The sequence below is a fragment of the Condylostylus longicornis genome, unplaced genomic scaffold, assembly GCF_029603195.1.
Source record: "Condylostylus longicornis isolate FDR11 unplaced genomic scaffold, ASM2960319v2 ptg000004l, whole genome shotgun sequence".
Classification (NCBI taxonomy): Eukaryota; Metazoa; Arthropoda; class Insecta; order Diptera; family Dolichopodidae; genus Condylostylus; species Condylostylus longicornis.
Genome location: NW_026577973.1, coordinates 23,796,513 through 23,822,005, shown reverse-complemented (window position 1 = coordinate 23,822,005; position 25,493 = coordinate 23,796,513). Strand labels below are relative to the sequence as shown.

The window sequence follows — 25,493 nt, the reverse complement described above, 5'->3', positions numbered from 1 at the left end:
AATTTTACAATATAAATTTAAGGTTGCTATTTGGTACATAAATTCTCCTAAAATATTCCATATTTAATTCATAATTAATAAAAATAATTAAAAAAACCTACTTAAATATAAAATTGTATGTCTTTTATAAGTTCCCGCATTGAGAAAAAAAACAATCAAAACTAAAAAAAAACAAAATTGAACTAATCAAAATTCAATATTAATTTCTGATCGGTCATTATCTCACAGATGGTGGCGTATGGTTTCATATTTGCCTTGAAATTATTTCACATTTAAATCACGTTGTTCAACGAAAAGAGTATATAAAATCCATACAGAGGAAAATTTACGAATGAAAAGAATGTAATCCTGTTGGGTAAACCAAATAATTCTAAATATATACATACAATACAATTTACGTGCATATGCTGATATATAAGAGATATACAGAAATAGTTGTATATAAATTTTATATATACAACATTTTTGAATCAATGATGAAAGCATTTTAAGAAAGAAAATCCTTATGATTGCATATAAAATCAAATTAAAATGATTGCGTCAAAGATATCCAACTGTGTTGGGGTGGTTGATCACCCGCTGGGCATTTTGTGTATTTACACATATCTATATATAGTATTTATATTGGGTACGCATACGTTGGTATGTATGTTAACATAAACAATTCATAATGTATTTATTATATACAATATTGTTGTATGACTCTCAATATCTGATTATTATTATTATTTATACTTTCATGCACACATCTAAATGTACTGCAAATATTTAGTACGTATTTGCAACACGAGGCAGAATGATTTTGGATACAATATAATTATTATCAAAAGAAAAGGCAAAAAAAAATTATAAAACCCAAAATGAATAAATAAAATAAAACCTTAACCCCATTTAACGGAAATTTTTTCTTAATTGCTTCCCAAACAAAAGTCCTGCGGGGTACCAAAATTACTTCATTATTACACCATTTATGTGTATGTATAGAGTGCATAAAATTTTTCAATTTGAAATTTAATTCGTAAGTCAATTTCAAATTTAAGTTAAGCAGAAAAATTGTGAAATCATGGCCCTCACAAATTATTGTACTTATTAAAGGAGAGAATGCTTTTCCTGAAGCCCAGTTTAAAACATCTGTAATTTTCCTAAATTACCCAAAAATCCACGAGTTACTAGGAAACTATATAAACAAAAACTATATAAATTTCACAATATGGTTGTGGAATGACTAAATTGTAGTTGTTATTGTTCCGAGTTGTTACCCCCTATCAGACCCTGCACATTATTAGACCTATTCATTTATTTTGAAAGAAGTAAAGGTTTCTTATTAAATAATTCTTAACATTTTGATTAACGTCAATCACTCTGTCCAGTAAACGTTTTTTTTTGCGTGGTAACGCATATTAATATTTAAATAATAAAACAAGAGAGAATGAAATAATGTTGGTGATTTGGCGCAATGAAAAGAAAAACAAAATAATTGAAAATAAACAAAAATATCTTTATTTTGTGTGAATTTAAGGACAAAATGAGGTGGCGCTGTTTATGTGCAAATACAAACAAAAAATAAAAATTATTTCCAGTTATCAACAAGAAAATCACTTTAAGGAAAGAAATGAGAACAATTGTATATTAAACATACAATATAAATTTCAAATGTTCATGTTCCTTATTCCTTTAAGTTCCTGAGTATAGCTACATGGTTCATATTTTTGTTGGTTTTAGAATTAAATTTTGGAATACGCCGTGTAGAATTATTCATTATAAAATTTAATTTTTATTATTGAGCAGAAATATATTTTGGGCAAATGTTAAAGGAAGTTACTTAAGTAATATGCGTATAACAAAAACAAACAAAAAAACCGTAAAATAATCTTTTATTACCTCAAAAATTTTTCTACTAAATTTAGAATAAATTTTCATTAAACTATTTAAAATGGAACAAAGTTGGAAAATAGTTGATTACCTTACCTAACCGTGAAAGGGTATGCAGACACTTGTATTTATTTGATGTTATCATAACTTTTTTACAGCCCGGAATATGAAAATTTTTCAAATTATTAAAAAATTATTTGGTCCTATGAGATATATGTATTTTGTATCTATGTATTTTCATCTTCAATGTCAGAATGAAAATTTGAACCTTACGACCTCTGTATTTGGCATTGATATTGTAAATTTGTAACATTTATTTTCTTGTTGAGGCATAATTATTTTATAGTTTAGTTTTTCGCCATTTATGTTAAATAAATTTGAGAATTATCCGCCATGTAGGAACTACGCTTTTTTAAACTTCTTCAGTAAAAAACAAATTTCATAATATTGTCCTTAAAGTTAGGCTTGAAATTTCTTATTCACATCCGGTATTGATCGTAGATTTTAAAAAATATTTTCGAAACACAATTCGATCCAAAATGTAGAAAAAACTAACTCAAATGTTAGCCAGTCGAGTGAACTATTTTAAACATGGAAATGAATTAAATAGATGTTACATGTAAATTTAGAATTTCTTCAAATGCAAAAAAAAAAAAACAAATTTATTTAAAATCTTTGTTCTGAAAATAAATATTTAGAAAATTTCAATTATTTGTTAACGATGCAGTTATTATTTTTAGTTTAACTTTTTTAAATATAGTTCGGTAAAGAACACCTTAAAATAAACATTAAGTTTTCCACTCAATAAAATTTTAAAACTATTTGAATTTCTTTTGAAGAACGAAAAAAGAAAATCAAAGAAAATTTCTTGGAAAATCTAATTAGTTTTTTAATATTGTTATACAATGTAGAATTTTTAAAGAAAATAAGAAAATTATTTTAGAATGTTGAAGTATTTTAATTGCTCTTTTGCTTTAATGATAAGCAATTTATGTAATTAAATTATATTTCAATATTTTATTTTTTACTTTTAAAAAATATTATGCATTCATACACTAATTTATAATGCATTTAATCAATAGCAATTAATTGATTTTTAATTTTATAATAATCATTATTGGACTTTGTTTTGTATTTACTCTAAAAACCAAAAGGAAAAAAATTAATAAATTACGCAATATACCAATTATTAAAAATGCAATTTAATAATTTATTGTCAAAGAACATTAAAATTTTTATTAATTAAAAATTGCCTGATTAATAATTATCACGACTTGTAAGGGCTTGTAAGATTAATCCATTTGGAAATTAAGATTTTCTGATGAGATTTTCACCAAAGCGTTAAAAATAAAAGCTAAAAAATTAATGCAGCTAAAAAAAATCTGATGTAATCAGCATATAACCAACTGCAATATCTAATATCTAGTTAAACGGAAGTGTTACAGGCAATTATGAAATCGCCTTTTAAGCAGTTATTTCCAATTTTAAAGGCGTTAGTAAGGTTTTAATTATCTTACCTAGAGAAATGTAAATTTGGTTCTTAGTAGAGTTTGACTTTGTACCTTGAATGTAGAGTTTCGCTTTGTACCACCCGAATTCCTTGAAAAGCAAATATTAAATTTCAGAAAATTTCACCAATTAGTTGAATAGATATGATAAAAAATTCCGTCACCAGTTTCATTTTCGCCATAGTCAAAACAAAACTCACATCGGTTCAGCCGAAATTGAGATACACGTGCTCTCACACACCAACAAAACGACATCTTTCTAAAAACAGTTTATTTACACATCACTGACATGAAGAAGTGCGTTCCCACCGAAAACTCAATATGTAAAATTTGTTGTCATCACATCACTTTCCTTATTGTAAGCAATGCAGTCGGTCATAATGAGATGAATCAAATAATGTAAAGCTGCACTTCGTAACTACCTAAATAGGTCACTTAATAAAGATAAATTTTTCTTTTGTTTTTTGAAACTCTTGAAAAAGATGACAACTTGTTACAGTTAAAAGATAGAGGGGAAACACTACGAAATTTTTAAGTATCTTCAATCAAAACTGAAACGATTAAATTATAATAATTATCGCAAGTACACATGCACTGTAAATGTCACCAAAAATTTCCATTTTCCCGAATGAAGCTAAATTTCCGTATGTTAAAATTAAAATGCTAAAAAATTTTGATAATATAACTTTATGAACGGGCAAAGGAAGACGAAATAGTCCCCCAGACAGAATAAAATTCGTTAAGAATTTAGCAAAGCAACAAAGTTAAGATTAATTTCAATGAATAACATGATAAGAATTTCAATAAAAAATGGAAAAAAAACTGACTTATTAAAATTAAAAATAATTTAGCGATAATTTAGAAAAATGTCGTAATTAAAATTTATAAATTAATTTTTCAAATTAATTTTTATATTTATTTTTATAAATTTTTTTTTTTATTTTCAATTTCTTTTTTTTTTTTGTTTTGTTTCATTTTGCAACATTTTAATTACTTAATTAGTTTCTTAACTTGAAAAAGGAGACCAAAATGAAATATTTATTATTTGTTCTAGACTGCCCTCATAACGATAAGAGTGCTCTTATTCAGTAGATGTTTATAAATTTTTTGCCTTTGATTACAACTGATTTATAATAAAACTTTGATGATTTATTAACTTACATAATAAAATCAACAAGTTGCCTCCTAATTAATTTTATAGAAATAAAATATAAGTATAGTGTGAATAAAATGTAAGCAGAAATGCTAGGTAGTCCGAGTATGTTCTATAGATACACGTACAGTATACGTATAGAACGTGGAAGCTTTTATTTAAGGCGGTTACTAATATAAGGAAATATGGGAACCGTTTAATAAAGAGCAGCTCTTGAAAATTTAGAACTTAAAATCAACTCCAGTATAGTATAAAACATGTAGTCTGTATCAAAGACTATAAGTTCAGTACTAGAAAGACTATTTTCATTGTTGTTGGATGAAAAGCAGAAGGCATAATTTCACAACAAAAATCTTTGTCTGCAGATGTAATTTTTTAAAACTTTCTAAAATATATCAAATGCATTGGACTGTATTTATAGGGACCTGAGGCTTATCACCGCTGAATCATAAAAATCTCAACTTTAAAGTTAAGTATAACCGAATTTAAAAGCGATCAAATAATTTGTTATTACTTTCGCAACGACACGTTTTCGAAGTTTTTTTTCATTTAATTTTTTTTTATCATTACGGGACTGTTTTAAAAAATTTGACGAAATTGTTTCAAATGAGCGATTTATTAGTGAGGTGTTTAATAAAGAGAAGTACAATATGGTTGTACAGAGGAAACCTCGAAACGAACCATTTAAATATTGACATTATAAAATATTTAGTTATTGAAATTTCGAAATTTTATCACAAGAAAAAAATGAACGTATTTGCCAATATATCACTGAAAAACATTGTGGAAAAAATTTTTATTTTTATTTCATTCAAGTGAATGATGTCAAGCACAAAATTTTGCTAAAGAAATCATTCAAAAAAAAATTAAAATTTTAAAAGTTACTTTGTTGCAGTTTGAAAAATTATAAATGGAATTGAATATTTTTTGGCAATTTAAATAGCAAAAAATAGTATTATTAGCAACTACGTATAATTTGTAATGGGCATAGGTATACTTACATTAATTGAAGTGCCAGAAAACTTTGGAACTTTTCTTAACAGTTAAATATGTTGTTATAGGTATGACAATTTAAATTTTAATCTGAACAAGGTGTATAGAAAAGCCTAATTCTATATTAGTAAAATACGAATTTTTCACAAAGTTCACAAGTTTTCGTGTACTTCGTCTTGTACCCATAGCAAAATTTTATTGTTACGTTTCACTTTAAAAATCATTTCTTTTTGGAGGCACTATCGATTTTGTAAACGAATCAAAATGCAATCCAAATCGAATTAATCTATAAAACTAAATTTGAATAAAAAATAGCGAAAAACGGATTGCATATTCCGAATGATCATTATCGAAAACCTGTGTTTTTAAGTCAAACATCACGAAAATGCCGTCAATCAAATTAACGAAAGTGCCATCTAATTTACCTTTGATCGGATTACCTTCATGTATCTTAGCTGTAACAAAGTCATTTTTAATTAACAAAACCACGAAAAGCATATTGATGCATTTCTTTCGAAAGTTCACCTTCAAAGGTCCCCTTAGATGTAGATAAAATATTTTATGATTTGGCATAATTGACCAAATATTTGGCATAATTTGGCATAATTGATGATTGACAGTAGGTACCACTACTGTGTCAATTTAACAACATAATCAATATATCCAAAAAAAAAAACTCTGCAGTTTAACTTGTTATATATACATATGTATATTTATTTAAAAATTAACGTGTATGTGTATTGATGATAAGCACTGTAAACAATCGTATATAATTATTAATGAAATTTGTTTTTTATTCCCACGATTTTAAAGTTTTATCATTGACAATATACCAATAACAAACTGGCTTTGTTTTAAATATTAACAATAAACATAATACAACAAATCAAACCACAGGAAACCAGAACTAAAACTAGAAAACAAAAACTAAAAAATACCAAAAAAAAACAATTCCGACAATTCAATTATTTTTAAATCAAATATTTTGATCTCAATTTAAACAAAAAAACCACTAATTTAATTTTATAATTAAAATGTAAAAAAAAAATTATAAAACAAATTTTAATATCACAATAAAATACAAAAAAAAAAAACGAAAATAGGTGGATTTGATCGTGTCAACCGAGTGGTACCCGTACGAATCAATCATTTAAAGAGTTAATTAAACTACATTTAGTAGCTACCACGTATTTTTGCTCAAGTAATTTTTATCGAAATTATTGGACATACTACTAGATTTATATATTAAAATTTTCATTACTGTTGGTTTAAGCCGAAGATGCAGTAGGTTCATCGCACCTCAATTAACACAAACGTGCCGTTTTGCTACCTATACCCCTTGATCATCAGGCCATATCATTAGGCGTACGATTACAAGTGGCCTATCTAAGCCATCCGGTTCTCTTTAAATCCGCGATGCTAAATTTCGATATTTAATCCAGCCCCTTCACACAAGCTCTGCCTCATTACTGTTCTTTCAATAGAGTTTCTAAAATATGACACAAACTACTTTTGAAATTCTATGACATTGAACTATGAATTCCATGATTCTACTCGATCATATTCTTCATAAAATTTGGTAAGCTTAAATCACTTTGAAGTTATTTCTGGGACGGTTGGACATACATAGTATCATGGACTGTATCAAGCCAAAGTTTCACTCTGAACAAGAATATACATAATATGCATAAATACATTCCTATATCTTAGGTTGTTATTTTTCAGCATTACAAACGATAACATTAACTAATAACAACCCGAGCAAGCGTTCATACCGGTATAAAAACCCACAAATACCAAAGATTTGATTTTTTTTTTATATTTTGAATAATTTATGACACTAATTAATAATGCCAAATTTTTATTGAATTGACAAAAAAAAAAAGCGGGCCAAAAATTTTTTTAAAAAAAAAAAACAACAAGAATACCAACAACAATTCAACTCTTATAGATTTCTCTGTACGCCCTAAATTGTTTTTGTGCTTAATTTATTCAAATTAAATTCAAATTTGAAAAACTTTTTTTTTTGTTTAATTATAGTTGTATTTATCAAAATTTGGCATAATCTGCCATTTTGAGATCGAAAACATAAAAATGTTTTAACGATTTTTTTTAAATGGTCAAATTGTGTATACGAAATGGAGGCAAAAACAAGGAAAAGAAGAAAAATTTGCTGTAATTTTCCAATTAATATTTTTGTTTGCTTTTGTTTTTTTAATTTTCTATCCTCCTATTTCTGATTTCATACAATATGGTCTATACTTACGTACATAAATAATCTTGTGTCATAGAAATAATTTAACAATGTCAAAAATGGTGTATAATATGTCTAAAATAATAATGGAGGTTTTAAGTTTACTGTGGGGGCATGTTTTTTTTTGTTTAATGGGTACATAAAAATCTTATGCTATGAATGGTATTTATTTTTCACTTTTCATGTATAATTTTTTTAAATTAAATGCGTAGGATTTTGTAAAATTTGATGACAAAATGTTTTATTGCTTGAAATTAAAAATTTAAGGTTTTTAGTTTATTAATACCAAGGCATAGGCAAATTGTCATTTTTTTTAATTTTTTTTTATTAAACCAATATATGAATGTTAAAGTCGCTTTACACTGAAATCTACATAAATATAATGCAAAGGGAAATTGGTAATTTTTAAATCAAAATTAATTGGAAAACAAGTAAAAAAGTTAATTTTGGTGTTTGCTAAAACTGAAATTGAAATCGAAGAACTTTAAAGCTTTTATACTAGATCGAGAACCCTACTGGATCTATTTTCAAAAAAGTTGCCGAAAAAAAGTTCAAGATTTTTTCGAGATCTTTTTTGAAGAATGTGTATAAGGCATATAAGGTATATGCCACCCAAATTTTTTTAAAGACCTGGCTGTGACTTTAGAGAAATAATGTTAAAGAATTTGTACAACAAAAATTGTATAGATTTCGCTGGCTTTTTTTAAATTTAATCTGCTTAACCACATACTTGGTGAATTTTACCTTCTAGCTTTTACCGGGATTATGCAATTTTGGTCCGATCTGTATGCTGTAAAAATATGCATTTGTATCAAATTTCAAGTCTTTAGCTGATAACGTTCTCGAATCAGTTCTTTCGAAACAGATGGACCGATAGGTATAGTTAGCTAGATCGACTCAGAATATAAACTATTATTGCAAAATGCATTATTGGCTTTGAAAATGGAGTATACAACTCAGTTAATTTGTCTGAACTTAAATATCAAAGTTTAAGTAATCATAAGAACATTATGACTTCAATATTAATAGAATTAATTTCAAACTAAATATGTATAAATGGAAGGAACTTTTTACGAATATGAAATTTTTTTTTATTAACTTTTATAATTTAATGTTGGATTACACAATTTCACTATAATGATGAAATTTTAAATAAATAAGTTATACATTAACGTCATGTAATATGAAATTTATAGGAGATTCTAATAAAAATATGATAACAGAATAATATAGATAATCTAGATAAGAAGAAGAAAGCGAGAAATAGTTCACCACTAAGAGAATTAGTGATAAATATTACTTAGAATTTATCGAAGCTATATATAATCTGAAAATTTGCTATATTTGTTTGTCAATATAACATTAAGCTAGCGGTGTGTTTCTTCTAAATTTCCATAATATATATATATGTACATTATATATGTGTATGATTGTTAAGTGAAGCAATTTAATCATAATGTTTTTAGAAAATTAAAAAAAACTGCCTTAGCTACATTCAAATCACAATTAGTTAAGTTTCACTTTAAAATTATTTTCAGATTTAAACAATGCTAATTTTTTCACAAAATTTTCTGTGGCTGCAAATTTATTTTTAAAAAGAATTCTTTGTAAATTAGATAATATCAATTTATAGGTGATTTCTCTAAATATTTTTTGTATAAAAATACAAACTATAAAACTGAAAATCTTGATGTTTATTGAAATTGCAATTAAACAGACCTGCCTTATATCATTCAATATTTTAAAATTATAAAATCTACTTCACGAATCAAAAGCAAACAACTATATATGAATATATTTTTTGCGTATTTATAGGCGTTTATATACAATATCTTAAATCTTGTACAACATACCAACGAGTACCTATGCATATAAATAAGTAGTCTAATTATTATTTTTAAGTTAATAATGATAAAAGATAAATTTTAATAAAAATTTTTAACATTTGGGAGACTAAACTTGTTTTCAACATTTTAAGATTATTTTTAACAAATTAATTTTTTATTTTGTGTTCTCGTGCTTTATATATTATATAAATGTGTGTTTATATATGTATTTGTAGTTGTACATACTACGTTATTATTAATATTGTTTTTTTTTGGCTGAAAATAACAAGTAGGTGGGCCTTTATAAAATAATTTAAGTTAAAACTCAAAGAATATATTTTATGTTTTATGAATAAATTAAATTCAATATGACTGAATGAAATAACCACAATAATTTGGTATTTAATAGCTTTTAGATTAACATAAATTTTGATAAATTTAAAATGAAAAAAAAATATAGCTAATTCTATTTTAAAAAAGTTTATTTTCTTTGATTAAATTATTACATTAATTAACTTAAATAAATTTATTAGGAAATTTCTATTAAGAAATTAATTTAAATGGAGTTTAAAAATTATGAGTCGTCTTAAGTGAATATTGTCATAATTTAATGGGGATCAAAGGCGATTTTCTCAATACATATATATATGTATACAAACATGAAATATTGTTGATTACTTTATTTGCTGATTAGTCATCTAAAAATTTGAATCATCATTTGGAATTTAAGAGGTTAATCATTGAAATTGAAAATTCTATACATTTTTCTAATATAAAATTTGAAAATGTTTTTTCTTTTTCACTTTATGTATGGTACTTTGCTTTTACTTTAGAAATTAATTAAGAAACTTAATAAATAAGTGGTACTCAAAATAAATTGTTACACTTAATAAATATGTTAAGTTACTGAAATAATAAGTGAGATTCGCTCAAATAAAATTTAGAATTGCCCAAATTTTAAAAAAAAATTTGATAAAATATTTGGCTTAAAAAATAAAATTGAGATTTCATTCTGATTTGAGATAGTCATGCAAAAATTGTAGTTCACAGAGAAGAGAATGTTTGAAAAAAATCTACAGCATAGCAAACAAATTTCCTAAAATACTTGCAACATAAACTTGTTCTTTTTTTACTGATTTTCAAGTTTTAGTAATTTTTTATTTTGACTGGTTCTCTAAAATCTCAGATACAATCATATTTTTAAAATTAAGGTATACCATAAAGCTCCACGTCCCGTATGAAAATAAACTTATAGTTTTATGATTTTCTAACTACTATAAACGCACTTATTGTGTCATAGACTATTATAAAATACTCACTTTTTTGCATTTATAATACTCTGGGATCATCTAAAACAGCTACTCTTTGCAAATATTCATATTATTTAAAACTTAAAATTCATTTAAATGCAAAAATTATGTTTAGCGATGAAGTTCATATTTTATCTTCATGAGTTTATTGATAATACTGAACATTGTTTTTGTAATAATACTTGAAACGAGTTTATTGAAAAACCTTGTACTGATAGAAGCTCTCTTAAAGTAGTAAATATGCCGCTTGTTGAAGCTTAGAATTAATGACTTTGTGAATCTTATTTTTTGTGAAATCTATAAGGCTGTGAACGTTATAATATGGAAATTGGTACTGCATCCCAATCACATCTTCTTTATTTCCAAAGTATAGGTAAATGAAATATGAATTTAGCGAACAAATACACCGCACTATCATTTCATTTAAATCAAAATTTATAGAATTCCCTTATATGAGGGTCCTGTCTCATATTCAAAAAATTTTTCAAATGTAAATTCTGCATTTCTTTATTTTTTGTTATTATTTTATTTCTTTTAAATTTAATTTCAATTGGGTTCAAAAAATACGTTATACTTTATTTTAATTTATATGCTCTTAATTTAGGATTTTGATTTCTTTATGAGTGCCACTGAAATTAATTTCTATAATATCGTTGCTTGTTACCCTCATAATGAAAACATGGAACAAAGTAGTAATTCATATAAATTTTAGATATATTTCAATAGTTCACATTACTTGATTTCTTGCAACGATTATTGTTCCTTTTGTAAATTAAATAAAGATAGAAACCTCTCTCATGAAAGACAAATAATATTCAAAAATTTCGTCTGCTCTCTCTGTTCAAGCAAATTTCAATATAATTTTATTCATCGAAATGAAAAATGAAACACGTTTTATTTTCAATTAAAATTCTTATAATTTTTATTTATTCACATTAAAATTCTATCTTATATTTTTTTTATGTCATCATTTCTCTCTTTGTTTAATATGTTTTTCATAGTTTTTATTTTTTGTTTAATTAATTCTTTTTTGTTTTCTTTGTTTATTTCATTTTTAAGTACTAAAACGACTTTCCAATATTTTTAAAATTTAATTTTTACATTTAAATATTTTTTTTATAATATATTTTACTTAATAGACTAAAATTAAATTTAAATATTATTTATTTTATTTTTTTTTTATCAATTAATTATTAATATCAATTAAATTTTTTTAATATTTTACATACTCTTTTTTTTTTCTTTTTTTCCTTTTTAATAATTTTACATTTAATTTTTTAGCTATTTTTGTGTTTTTACTTTAAAAACTATTAAATAAATATCGAAACAAATTATAAATTTTTCTTTATTTTTCCCATATTTAATTTTTGTTTTTTATTTTTATTTTACAAATTTAAAAAATGATATTTTACAATACAAGATTATTGCAGTGCAACAATATATACAAACATTTTTTTAAATTTAATTACAAAAAAAAATAATTATTTAATTTGCAATTTTTTTTTTAATTTTCATCTTTGATTTTTGAATTTAATATATTTGAGTTCCAAGATCGATTGAAATCCAAGAAAAAATGTATGTATGTGTGTATGTATTTGTATAATAAAAATAAGAAACATAAAATTTCTTAACTGTTAATAGGAAACTAAATTATGTAAAAATGTATGTATTTAATGGGGAAGGTGGTGGCTTAAAAGAAAAAAACAAAACAAACATAAAAATGGCGATTGACTAGTATACAAAATTAAAAAATTTTTATTATTTTTATTGAATTTTAATTAATTTTAAAAAAAAAATAAAAATTATAAAATGAATTCATATTTTATTGGATATTTTTTTTCTCAAATGGTTATAATATCTATTATAATTTTAATGTTTTGCAGAATAAATTTTGGGAGCGCACAAAGTTATAAAAATATTATTAAAACATTAAAATTTTATGCAAAACTGAAGAAAAAAGTGTCAAAAGCCGAAAAATTTATTATTGTTAAATTTCTTGATTGAGTGTTTTTAGTTTATTAACAATATTAGCATTTTAGGTATACGTAATTAAAATTAATTAATTCAAGATTTTTCCAAAATTTGCAGGAGTGTGAATAATATTTTTTTCAGCATATTGTTCGATCTCAATAGAACAATACTCGTATTAAAGTAAAATATGCGAATTTAACTAAAATCACGATCATACAAGATTTTTTTCTATTTACATATTATCATTCAAAAAAATAGCAATAAAACATACATTGGAGCACCATAACTATGTAAGGAAAAGTACAATGTAAGGAAAATATATTGTATACATATTATGTGAAAAATTGTGCTGATATCATGTGGCCATTCTAAAAATTATGGAACCAGTAATTTCATATCTTTGCTTTAAATTAATCTAAAAATTATTTGGGATTCGTCTTAAAATTTTTCTTAATTAATTCGAATTATAATATTTAACAAATTTTCATACGAATTAAAATTATCATTTTAAAAATTTTTCGCTTTAAATTTTGAAATTCTTAATTAATTTTTAATTTAGTTGAATGAAATATTTTGTCAATATTATTTTTAATCAAGAAATTTAACAATTAATTACGACAATTTTAATAAATTTTATTTATTGTTATGTGATTAAACTGGAAATAAGTAAAAATAAGAAAATGTAGTTGTTGCATTTTATAAATTATTTAAAATAAAATATTTTCAATTACATATATTTTCATTTTTATTGATAGATTTCTTTCCTATGCCGTTTTATTTATTAAAAAATATTGAAATTTTAATCTTAATTTATAATTAACTAATAATATAATATATAAAGTATTTTATATATATACACAGTTCCGTTTTTATTTAATTTTATTAACTAATCTATACTACATATAGCATTTAAATTTGAAAACTAAAAAATCTTTTAGTTTAATATTTACAATTACTATTTACCATTTTTTTCAATTTTTTCAACTTATTTTGCTTATTATTTGCTTCATAAACACGTTTTGTCTTATAAAAAAAAACATTTTTTTTTTTGTTTTTTTATTTTAAATAATAAATTATAATTAATATTGAATTTAATAATTTTAAAAATAATAAACAATTATAATTAATTTGGCTCGATTTTCTTTTGCACATCTACACATATACAAATATTGTTATGCATGAATATGCATTATTCACTGGAAATTTTTACAAAATGAATTTTGAGCGCATAATAATTAATAAAATAATATAGGCTTCAAATGCGAGAGTGAGTGTTTAATTTATTGTGCTCTCACATTTCTCTCAATTTTTTTGTTTTTGTTTTGATGAAACTCCTAATTTTATTTAATGAGACTTAGTTAGATTTTAAGAAATTAAAAGTAAAGTTTTACATTTTTTTTAATTGTATTAGAATTATGTAGAACAGATCTAGTGGTGAAATATCTCAGTCGACAAAATATGGTTTTAGAGAAAATTGGATTTTAAAATTTTTAATTATTTTAGTTTTTAAGTTTCTGTAATTCATTAATAACTAAAATTCAAACTATAATTGCTTCATCACGTAAATTTTAATTTTGTGCGCTTGGACTATTCAACACTACTTGGAAAATTAGAATGTTGTTCTACATTAGTTTCAATAACAATGTCTTTTTGTTAGGAAATTCTTTGGTTTAAATTTTAAATATCTAGTTTATAATAATTAAAATTATACTCTGTTTAAAATTTTATAGGAAAAGAAATTTTTAATTGAAATTTTTTAACCATATGTTCTTTAAATTTTTCTTTATTTTCCGGAAATTAAAATTTTTAGGAATTATTTTAAAAAAAAAAAACAAATTGTTTTTTATAATTTTGAAATTTTATATAATGTATAGTATTTGATTTATAATTATTTATAAATATAAAAGTAAATTTTTACATTTAAATATTTTGGAAAAAAAAAATCATAATTATAATATTTTAAACTTTTTACCCTAAATGCATTAAACTTGGATGAAAATAGCCCATATATAATTGTGCAGCACCAGCTGGTCCAGCTCTACCTAATGCTGCCATTTTAATTTTTTCAATTTCAGCTTCTTGTAAACGTTTCGCTTTTGCTCTTCTATTTTGAAACCAAATTTTTACTTGTGTTTCAGTCAGTCTCAATGATGATGAAAATTCAGCACGTTCAGCAATACTTAAATATTGTTTTTCACGAAATTTCTTTTCCAATGATAATAATTGTTGTGTTGTAAAAGGCGTTCTTGGTTTACGATTTGGTTTATGTTTTCGTAAATTGCACTTAATACGTGGTGGTTCATTACTATCTATAGATTTAAATAAGAAAAAGAGAAAGAAAATAAATTGTTAATATTATTTTTATTTTTGATATATAAAAATAAATAAATTAATTAAATAATTTTAATTATCAAAAACAAAAAAAAAATTTTTAATTCTAAGAAATAATTTTTTTAATTGCTTGTTTTTTTTCCTTCGCATTTATATAATATGTTTTTGATTTATTGCTCGTGTATAACGCGTTTATATATATATATAAGCTTAAATTTTTAATGACATCAATTGTATTTTTTCTCTTTTTACCAAAATTTTTATATAAATATTCCGCTTTCGTTATCAGTTTATATTCAAGGTCAAATATTTGTTATTAATTAAAAATTAAAAATTGTATACAATTTATCAGTATTATTAAAAATAATATACACATATGAAAGATACATATACATACATTATGTTATTTTTAAAATCCAATGTTTATGCATGTGTAAGCATATACTCAGAATCTTATTGGAAACTATCAACAATACTAGCATTTAGCTTAAAAATTATTTAATTTTGCACACATCTGCGTATACACAATAATTTATATTAAATAAAGCACTCACATATTTTAATTAAACTCATTAGATACTATAAAAAAATTTAATACAAGATTAATAAAATTAATAATTTATTACAGATTAAAATTAAATATTTATATGAAATCGATTACTGATTTTTTAATGAATTTATTCATAATGATCTTAATGAAAATTAATTTTAATAATTAATTTTAAATTAGTATAAATATGTAAATAATTTCCGATGAATATTGTTTTTATTTATTTTTTTTTAAATAATTATTATAGAATTAATAATCTGACCTAATAAATTCTTATTATATAAAATTAACATTATATTTTGTATATAAGAGAAAATAATTTTTAATTATCGTGTATAATAAAATGCGAATAGAAAATTTAATTTCAAAATACATTATTATTATTAATTATATACATAATCAATTTAAATTTAAATAATACGAGACATGAATTTGATTCTACTTTAATTATTTAATGTTATTTAATTGGATAGCTTATATCCAATGATATTTGAATATGAAATTAGGAGGAAATAATCAATTATAGTTCCAGAATTATATTTGCAAATTAAACTATACAAAGTTACAAAAAAAATTTTTAAAATATTTTTGAATTAAATATTTTGATAAAATATTGTTTTATTATTGATAATTATCCAAAATAATATACCTAATTCGCACGAATAGTTCTAATGTGTCAAAACGTACAAATATAAAACTGTGACAACAATTTATTGCTTTAATAGGATATTATTCGCAAAAATATAAGATTGAATTTTTCATGTAGCTCAAAATCTAAATAATCAATATAACTCAAAATTTCATTATTGTTCCCGATATCTCCGGCTCTAGTACTAATTAGAACTCTTCATACAAACACTGATCAAATTGAATAATAATAATTGAATTCTTTCAAATGGTTGCAATAAATTTTAACAATAAACTTTCATTATAATATTAACATTTTAAAAACATTGAATAAAATTTTAAAATTTTAAAAATTTGTAATTCCGACGGCTTACGAAAAAGATAAACATAAAATTTTCACAAAATTTCGATAAAATTATTTACGAAAACCGAAAATTAACAAAGTAACTAATGAAAAACAACCATTCTTTATTTTAAAATTGAACAAATTAATTAAAAACAGAAAACCTAAAAAGTGCATTAAATTAAAAATAAAAGAAAAAAATTATAAAAATATGTATTATGTATGAATAAACAAACATCAATTGATAGAATAAAATCCCAACAAATTAAGCAGTAATTTGCATTCACATTGCACAATTTCACTAATTTGATTAACTACAAGTCTAAGTTGCGGCATTGTATAGAACATTGGAAACATACAAATATGTATTTTGGTGGAGCAGAATCAGAATAAGTAGGAATTAACATCTTCATTATTATCTTCTGACATCTGGTAATCTGGGAGCATTCAATTTAGAATTTCTTTACATTAAAAAAAAAATTTTGTTTTTTCCTTAATAAATTCTTTCCTTCCTCTTTGTTAATGTTTTTCTGTTACACATAATTTTTATATGTATATAGTTTTATATTTATATAGTTTTTTAACCCTCTTACTCATATTTCTGTCCAAAACAAAATATAATACAGAATAAAAAATATAAAAAAATTTGTTAGAACACAAAAAAAAGCACAATTTTTTCTTTCCTTATTAAAATCCTTAAAACGCCGTTTTTATACACATCTGACAGTTATTGCGTTGAAACTCACGCTAAATTTCGTCTTAAAATGAAAAACAAAGAAAAAACAACAAGCAACAAACAAGAAATGAGATATTGGAAGAAAATCAGGACTATAAATGAAGAGATGTTCTAAAGATGCGTTGCGGTATTTCAAAAATTTGTAATAAATCTTTTCTCCTTGTCTTGTATTTTCTTCTTTCTGCTTGTTTTTATTTTTGCTTTTTGTTATTACTTGTTTTTCTGTTACTCTATATACAAAAGTAATATATTAGTTTGGAATAAAACACTTTTATAAACGAAACGTTTTTTTTTTAATATCATTTAATTTTTCACTTTCTTTGCGCCCATTTCAAACGTAGAAGCAGCACTAAAAAATAATGAATTACCACCAATAAAATTGAAAATAAAAGAAATAATTAATACCAATTGCAAGTTATCCATTACATTTGTTCCAAACAACGTTTCTTAAACTGCAATCTAAAATCTAAGAATTACATGAAAATTTTGTTTTCCATTGACACAAAAACAAGAGCTGCCTTTATGGGTGCATGGTAGTATAAAAACTTTTTTCTAAAAATATACTTAATTTCTAAAATTGTGCTTTAGGAGAAACTATATCAAAATTGTATTCCGCAATGATGAAAGTGTAAAATCCTTTAATCTAATCTACAATTCTCGACATGTTTAATATTTTTTAAATTAAGTTTAGCACTGCGTTGAACGAAATTAAATTAAAAAACAAAATGCGCTTGAAAAACGAAAAAAATTTCGATAAATCGGCAATAGGTGTCACAGCCCAGTTTGAAACTTTTCATATTTATTTTCATTATTTTTTATCTTTAGTAAGAATTTAGTTTTACAATCATTTAATTCTCTTCTCCAAGTAAACAAACTGCTTTAATTTGCTCAAAAATGTCGTAATATACGTACGCATTCGACAAACAACGTTTTATAATTTTTTGCCATAGTTCAATATATTTAGTTGTGCTAACCTTTAATATTTCAATAGATTGAAAATATCGGTTGGTTTCAATAAAGTTCCTTTAGTTACACTTTATTGTTATACTTGTATTGGGTAGAAAATAATTGCCTCTCTTTAAAAAATATTATAAACCTTCTGTCAAAATATTTATGCCTATAAAAATAAAATAAACCCGTTATCATTTATTCAAATTGAGAACAACTTTTTCTTAAATCAGAATTGCGTTAAGCACTTTTGTAAAATATTTCATTAGTACCAAAAAAAAAAAAAAAAAATGTTAATACGTAATAATAAATAAAAAAAATGAGAAATGAGTAAAAGAAAACATCCAAAATGCAGTGAAATGACATTTTCACTTGTGGCGGAAAAATTTCCTTTTAAAATACTTTTTCCATTTTGGTTTGTTTTTTTTTGTTTCTGCTTTTATAATTTGTGTACACCAATTTATATTAGAACTAAAAAGTATTGCACTAATTTATCTATCAAAAGAATTTAAGAGAATAAAAAGAAAAAGAGAAAAAGTAAAAATTAAAAATGTGAATTGTCATTATTAAAATTTTAAAGTATACGAGTACAAAATATAAAAAAGTCGAACTTCTGAAATGTGATTAAAATAAAATACGGCATTTTGAATTTATTTTAGTTCCACACACACGCATGGAAACACACACATACATACATATATACGTGTATAAAATGTAAAAAAAAAATTGAAAAGAAAGAGTACGGCCGAAATTTGAAATTTCATGTTCCACAGCTTATAACAGAAACATTTTTTGCACCAAATTTTTCACTTTATTTCAAATAAACTCAATAAATAAGACAGTGATTTTACTCTTCATTTTTCTCTGAAATTTGAATGAAATTTTTCAGCGAGGTTCTATATTGCAGTAATACTGTCTTTTAATTCAGTTTAAGTAGAAATTGTTGAATTCAGATTGAACATCATAATTATACATACTATACATTATGTAACTCACGTGTAATGAATATCTAATCTTAGCGGCGCAAATCTGCTTACTTAGATACATAGGAATTTTACTGTATAAGAATAGGCGCATAAAATATATGACGTTAGGTTTGTGTACGTACTTATAATAGCTTTGAAAATACTGAATTAAAACATTTTTTGCTCCTTAAAAATATTTATTTTTTTTCATTTTATTTACATATTTGGAGAAAATATTTTGAAACAAACAAAATTTTATTTTGAAGTTTAATGCATTTTATATTTTCTAAAAGAAATAACAAAAAAAATAAAAAAAATTTATGAGTTTTTCCAGTTCCCATATTGTGCGTGCATGGTGCAAACTGCAAACACACACACAAGATGCCCATAAATGTGCACTATTTTGAATATATAAAATTATTTATATTTATGTAATGTCAAACTTCTGTTTTGTTAATAGGTATTAATGGGATCGTAAATGATTTTTTTTCTTCTTACTTTTTCTTTTTTATGTTTTTGGTATTTTTTTGGTATTTAATGCTTTATTATTAGTGTATTATAAGTACACTTTCTTATATAGTGATATTTTATTTCTTTTGAAACATTAAATTATCACCCAACATAATTTAAATTTTAATGAACTGAAAAGAAATAAATTATTTAAATGAAACTTTTAGTAATAGTGGTGTGCGTATGTTGTATGGAGTCTTCTATTATTGTAAATACACATTGATTTCTTATGGGTGATTATTACATTTTGTATATTTAAAAAAATTATCATTAAAATCAGATTTTTTTTAAGGTATAAGAAATTTCGTTATTGCATTAAAAATTAGAAATACTTAAAATATTCAAGTAAAAATTTTTAATTGAATATTCAATAATGTATTTATTTTACTACAGCTATTATATACAGCTTTTTATGAAGCGAAAAAAATTAATTGCAAAATTTCGACATATTCAGTAATAGTCATAGGGAATATAAAACAGGCACACTGTTAAAATTTTATAATTTATTCACATATATTTAATTACAGCAGACCCTATGATATTATCTGGAATGTTTGTAATTATTTTATATAATTTTTTGTAATTTACACTGATATAAATTTATTGTTAGGTACTCAACTTCAATTAAAATTTTTAGATATGTGAACTTTAATCGAGGCCTGAATTGAATTTTCTCAAAATAGGTTCTGTTCATACAACATTTGACAGTAAACATTTTTAAATAGGTCGAAAAATTTGATTATGCCGCAATTCAACTTTTAAATTCAAATTTATTGAATACATTGGACCAGTTAACAGAGTGTAACCTATTTCAAAATTTTAATAGAACGTTTTAAACTCTCTTTCCAACAATGACTTTTTCTAGTACTTTGTCTTTGAAAAAACTGGAAATTGGAATTTTTTTGACTTAAAACTTTCTGTCATTTCACTTCGAAAATATAAAGATTTCAATATTTTATACCATTATAAAATTTAAACTTATCACAATTTATAATGAAAACTTCCCTAATCTTCTACCTTTGAATTAGAAATAAATTATAGCATCGAGTCCAATGTAATGTTACTTTGCCTCAAATAATTTTATTATAGAAATAAATAAAATTTATTTCATAGTAAGTTCGAGACTATTGCATTGTGCAAGCACAATTGATTATTTTTGATTTCTTTCTTCTGTTTTTTTTTCTTTTACAAAAATCAACTATAATTTGATTACTTTAATCTAAAAAAGAAAATCTTTAAAAATTTTAATTACAAATTACTAAAATATTTTAAATTTTTCTTTGAATTTAATTGAAAGAAAAACAAAAAAAACGAGAAAAAAAATAGAGTTGACCTTGTCAACTCTGTGATACCCGTACGAATTTGTTATCCTATGTGCGAATAACTAATGTGCCATAACTAACTATGGGGCAGACTGTGACTTTAAGTTGCCGTATTACCATATTAATTTATGCAAAATTTCAGTACTATGTGTTTTTCAATACTGGTTGTGCCAAACTACTATTGAAGTTGTATGGCAGCTACCAGAAAGAGCCAAGAAATTTTAGCGAATTTTATCAAGCACATCGGCCCTGCTAATATAAAAGTCGCTTGTGTGAAATTTCAATATCACAGCTTTAATAGTTTCTGAGATATAGCCAAATAACTTTTGAAGTTGTATGGCAGGTACCAGAAGTAGCCAAATAATTTCAACGACTTTTATGAGACACATTGGCCTTACAAATATATTCGTTTGTGTGAAATTTCTATACCATAGCTTTAATAGTTTCTGAAATATAGTCAAATAACTTTTGAAGTTGTATGGCAGGTACCAGAAGGAGCCAAGTAATTCCAACGACTTTTATGAGACACATTGGCACTACTAATATATTCGTTTGTGTGAAATTTCAAAACCATAGCTTTAATAGTTTCTGAGCTATAGTCAAATAACTTTTGCAGTTGTATGACAGGTACCAGAAGGAGCCAAGTAATTCCAACGACTTTTATGAGACACATTGGCACTACTAATATATTCGTTTGTGTGAAATTTCAATACCACAGCTTTTATAGTTTCTGAGATATAGCCAAATAAATTTTGAAGTTGTATGGGAGCTACCCGAACCGGTACCCCGATCATGTCCAATTTAAATAGGGTTCTGGCACTTACTACAATAAATCATTTGTGAAAATTTGGTGAATTTAGCTCAATTAGTTTTTGAGTTATCGTTCGGACGGACGGACGGACTGACGGACGGACAGACAAAGCTAAATCAACTCAGAATTTGACGCTGATCAAAAACATACACTTGAGTCTATATCTAAGACCGTTATTTCTTAGCGTTACAAACGGTAAGGCAAATTTAGTATACCCTTCGAACATACGTTCGTACGGGTATAAAAAGGGACAAATGAAATATCCGCGACTTTAAATTAATCTTTACAGGGAAAATTCTTAAAAAACAGAAAAAAGAAAATTTTCTTTTTTTTTTGGCAAAATTTCAATATTATTTTTATATTATTTTTAATTTTATCTTGATTGAAAGAAAATTCATTTTTTTTTGTTCTGTTCAATAAAATCCTTTAATTATTCAACCAAAATATTTTAGATTGGATAACATATATATATACATAAACATTTAATAGTGCATATTTTGCATGACATTACATTTGGTTGCACCTATCTTGCAATGAATTTTTATTTACAAATTACTTTAATCAACACCTTTAAATTAAATAACTAATTTGATTTAATTTTAATTAAATTTATATTATGTTTGTGTATGCTCAGTTTTTTTTTCATTTTTATTTCGATTTAAATTGAAATTTAATTGAAATATATTTAAAGATTGACATTTTAATGTTTAATGTACATAGGTATGGTATGTACATATGTATACGTGAAAGAAAAATTATTTACAATGTAGTAGACAGAAGATTTAATAAACCATAATATTTTAGGAGAAAAATTAAAAACAAATGGCTACATATATAAAATATTTTAATTAAATTCATTTAAAAATATGAAAACTTTGAAATTGCTTAATTTAGGATATAGCGGGTTTGTACTGCTATTTATAAATGAAATATGCTTTTATATGAGTAAAACTCTAAAGATCTTGTTCTAAACATAAATATAATATATAGAATTTTAGCATCATGGAAGACAATATTACTTACAATAACAACAGTAAGACATAAAATTTGAGGAGAAGTTCAGGTTGAAAAATTTCGAATAAAGAGAGCTTAATAGTATAAAACATTTTTTTATAATAAATTCAGGGTATTAACAGTCGCTAATAAATTGCACACAGTATAATTTAATAGTGACTGTTATGTACGAGTATAGAATATAAAGTATATCAAAAGTATCAAGATTAATATAATAAATAAAATATGGTTGAACCTGTCTTCTTTTATAAAATGTTAATTTTCTTTATAATTAAAATTCTTTGCAGAAATATTTTGTTATTAGAATTAATAATTTTGCCGATTTAATTGCATATTTATGGTATTCGAATACCAATATTAAAAATTTCTATATATAAATATTTCTGTAATAAATTTTGTCAAAACTAATGTAAATAACTATATAACATTATCAATACATAATCAAAATAAAGAGGCGGGAATGTGAATATTGACGAGATTCTTAAATTAAATGTTTCAATTAAAAATCTGCATTAAAATTTATTATTTTTCGAGAAAAATAATAAATTCATTCACTTTAAATGTATATGTGGAAAATCAAATGGGATCTAAAATCTATGTGTTTATAACATTAAACTATTGAACATATGTGCATATTTCGACATACACGTACAATATGTATATTAAAACTTTTAAAGTTCAATTACGTTACCACAGAGTTTCTTTATTTTTTTCTTTCTTAAATCTTATTAATTTTGTTCTCACGTTTTTATTAAATGAATTTTTATTTGATTTTTAAATTTGTACTAATTTCGCATCTCTGTTTTTTATTTTTGCTATACATAATAATGTGCAATGCATGAAAAATTTACAAGATTTTAATATGAATGTTATCGCGTATATACATAAATACTTGCATTGCATGCTTCTGTATCCTATATACGAGGCCAAATCTTAAATTATTTAAAACAATATAATCTATAATACTTGTAATACTATACTCTAATGATGAGATCTTTGGTCACAAAATTTATAGAAAAAATATTTTTTTTTTTCATTTTTTTATCAATTGTATATATGTAAAAGTAAGAGAAACAAAAATGGAATTTTCAAATTAATATTTAAAGGCTTGGCCCGATATAACTACTATCGCGTTGTATTCATTAATAAAATGAGAAATAAAAGGCAAGAACAAAAAAGAAAAATTTCATTAATAATGTGACAATTTTCACAAATTATCCAAATTGCAGCAATAAATTTTTTTATAGCATTTTATAATGTCTTCAGTGTTAAGGTCTTAAAATTTATTTGATTAAAATAATAGATTGATTATAAAAAAACAAAAACAAATTATTTTGTAAAAGAAGTTTAATTCGTGTTTTTAGATAAAAACTAAATAATAAAAAAAATTTTATTATTTGTGTAAAGAATTTAATTTGAAATTTTAATAAAAATGCTAAAAACATTTTGTACAAGATGTCATACATATAAAAAAATAATAAAATTTATTTAATATATATGTAAGTAAGCATATAATATAAACTTGTTCTGAAAAAATAGTTAATGTTTAATTCAAATATTTGTCTGGTCATTTTATTGCATAATTTTAGGGAAATTATTTAATTTATTTAAAAGTTCGGAAAAAACAAGTTTAATATTACTGTTTATTTCAAGACCTATCTTGTCATTGTGACTTTAGAATGTTACCGTAAAAAATGTTTGTTTCTATGAGGGGCTCAAAAGCAGAGTGGCATATCCCACATTCACATTATTTTGCAGAAAATTCAATTCAACAAAATATATTACACCAAGCAAAATCAGTATTACAGCTCCATTGACTTAAAAAAATATATTTTTATTCTTAGTTTTTTTCGTAGTTTAGCTAGTTTAATAGAGTACGTAGTTTAGAGTGTACTAATACACTCTATTTTAAAAAAGTCCGCTTCTTTTGTGGCTTACACCACTCTGCTTCTGAGCCACTCATGTATGGGTCAGTAAAGGAGACATGAAATTTTTTATATTAAACCTTTCATCTATCGATACCCATATTAACTGTAATAAAAAATGTTTTTATATTATTAACCTGAAAATTTACAATAAGAAATATTTGCAATAAAACTTCCCGTCTTTAATATCCGATTTTTTAAGTTTTAATTAAATTTAATTTTGCTTAAATTTTTCACTAAAATCATGGGTTATTTAAATTTTTAGTTAAATTAAATTAAAGGAATCGTAAATTCTTCACCTAGACTTCATATTTCTTAAATAATTGTTTTTTTTTTCATGAAAACATTTTAATAATTTCACCGATTTACAATAAATTATAAAAACCAAAGTTAAAAAATTAAAAATGTTCTCGCCTCTTTAACATTAATTACAAAAACTATTTAAATATCCATTAAAAAAATAGAGAATAATGTAAAATTATATTATGTATTTCATTAACTATAAGTATGTATACATATTTGAA

At 23.6% G+C, this 25,493-nt stretch overlaps 1 protein-coding gene across 1 annotated transcript in view; it reads right to left on the bottom strand.

The window, feature by feature from the left end:
• Positions 1-13,890: 13,890 nt before the first annotated feature.
• LOC129608492 (muscle segmentation homeobox) overlaps positions 13,891-25,493 on the bottom strand; it is a 65,926-nt gene continuing 54,323 nt past the window's right edge. The window contains exon 2 of the mRNA XM_055520006.1: positions 13,891-15,196. Coding sequence (XP_055375981.1) covers positions 14,856-15,196 — 341 coding nt within the window. The 3' untranslated portion in view covers positions 13,891-14,855. The remainder of the gene's footprint in view (positions 15,197-25,493) is intronic.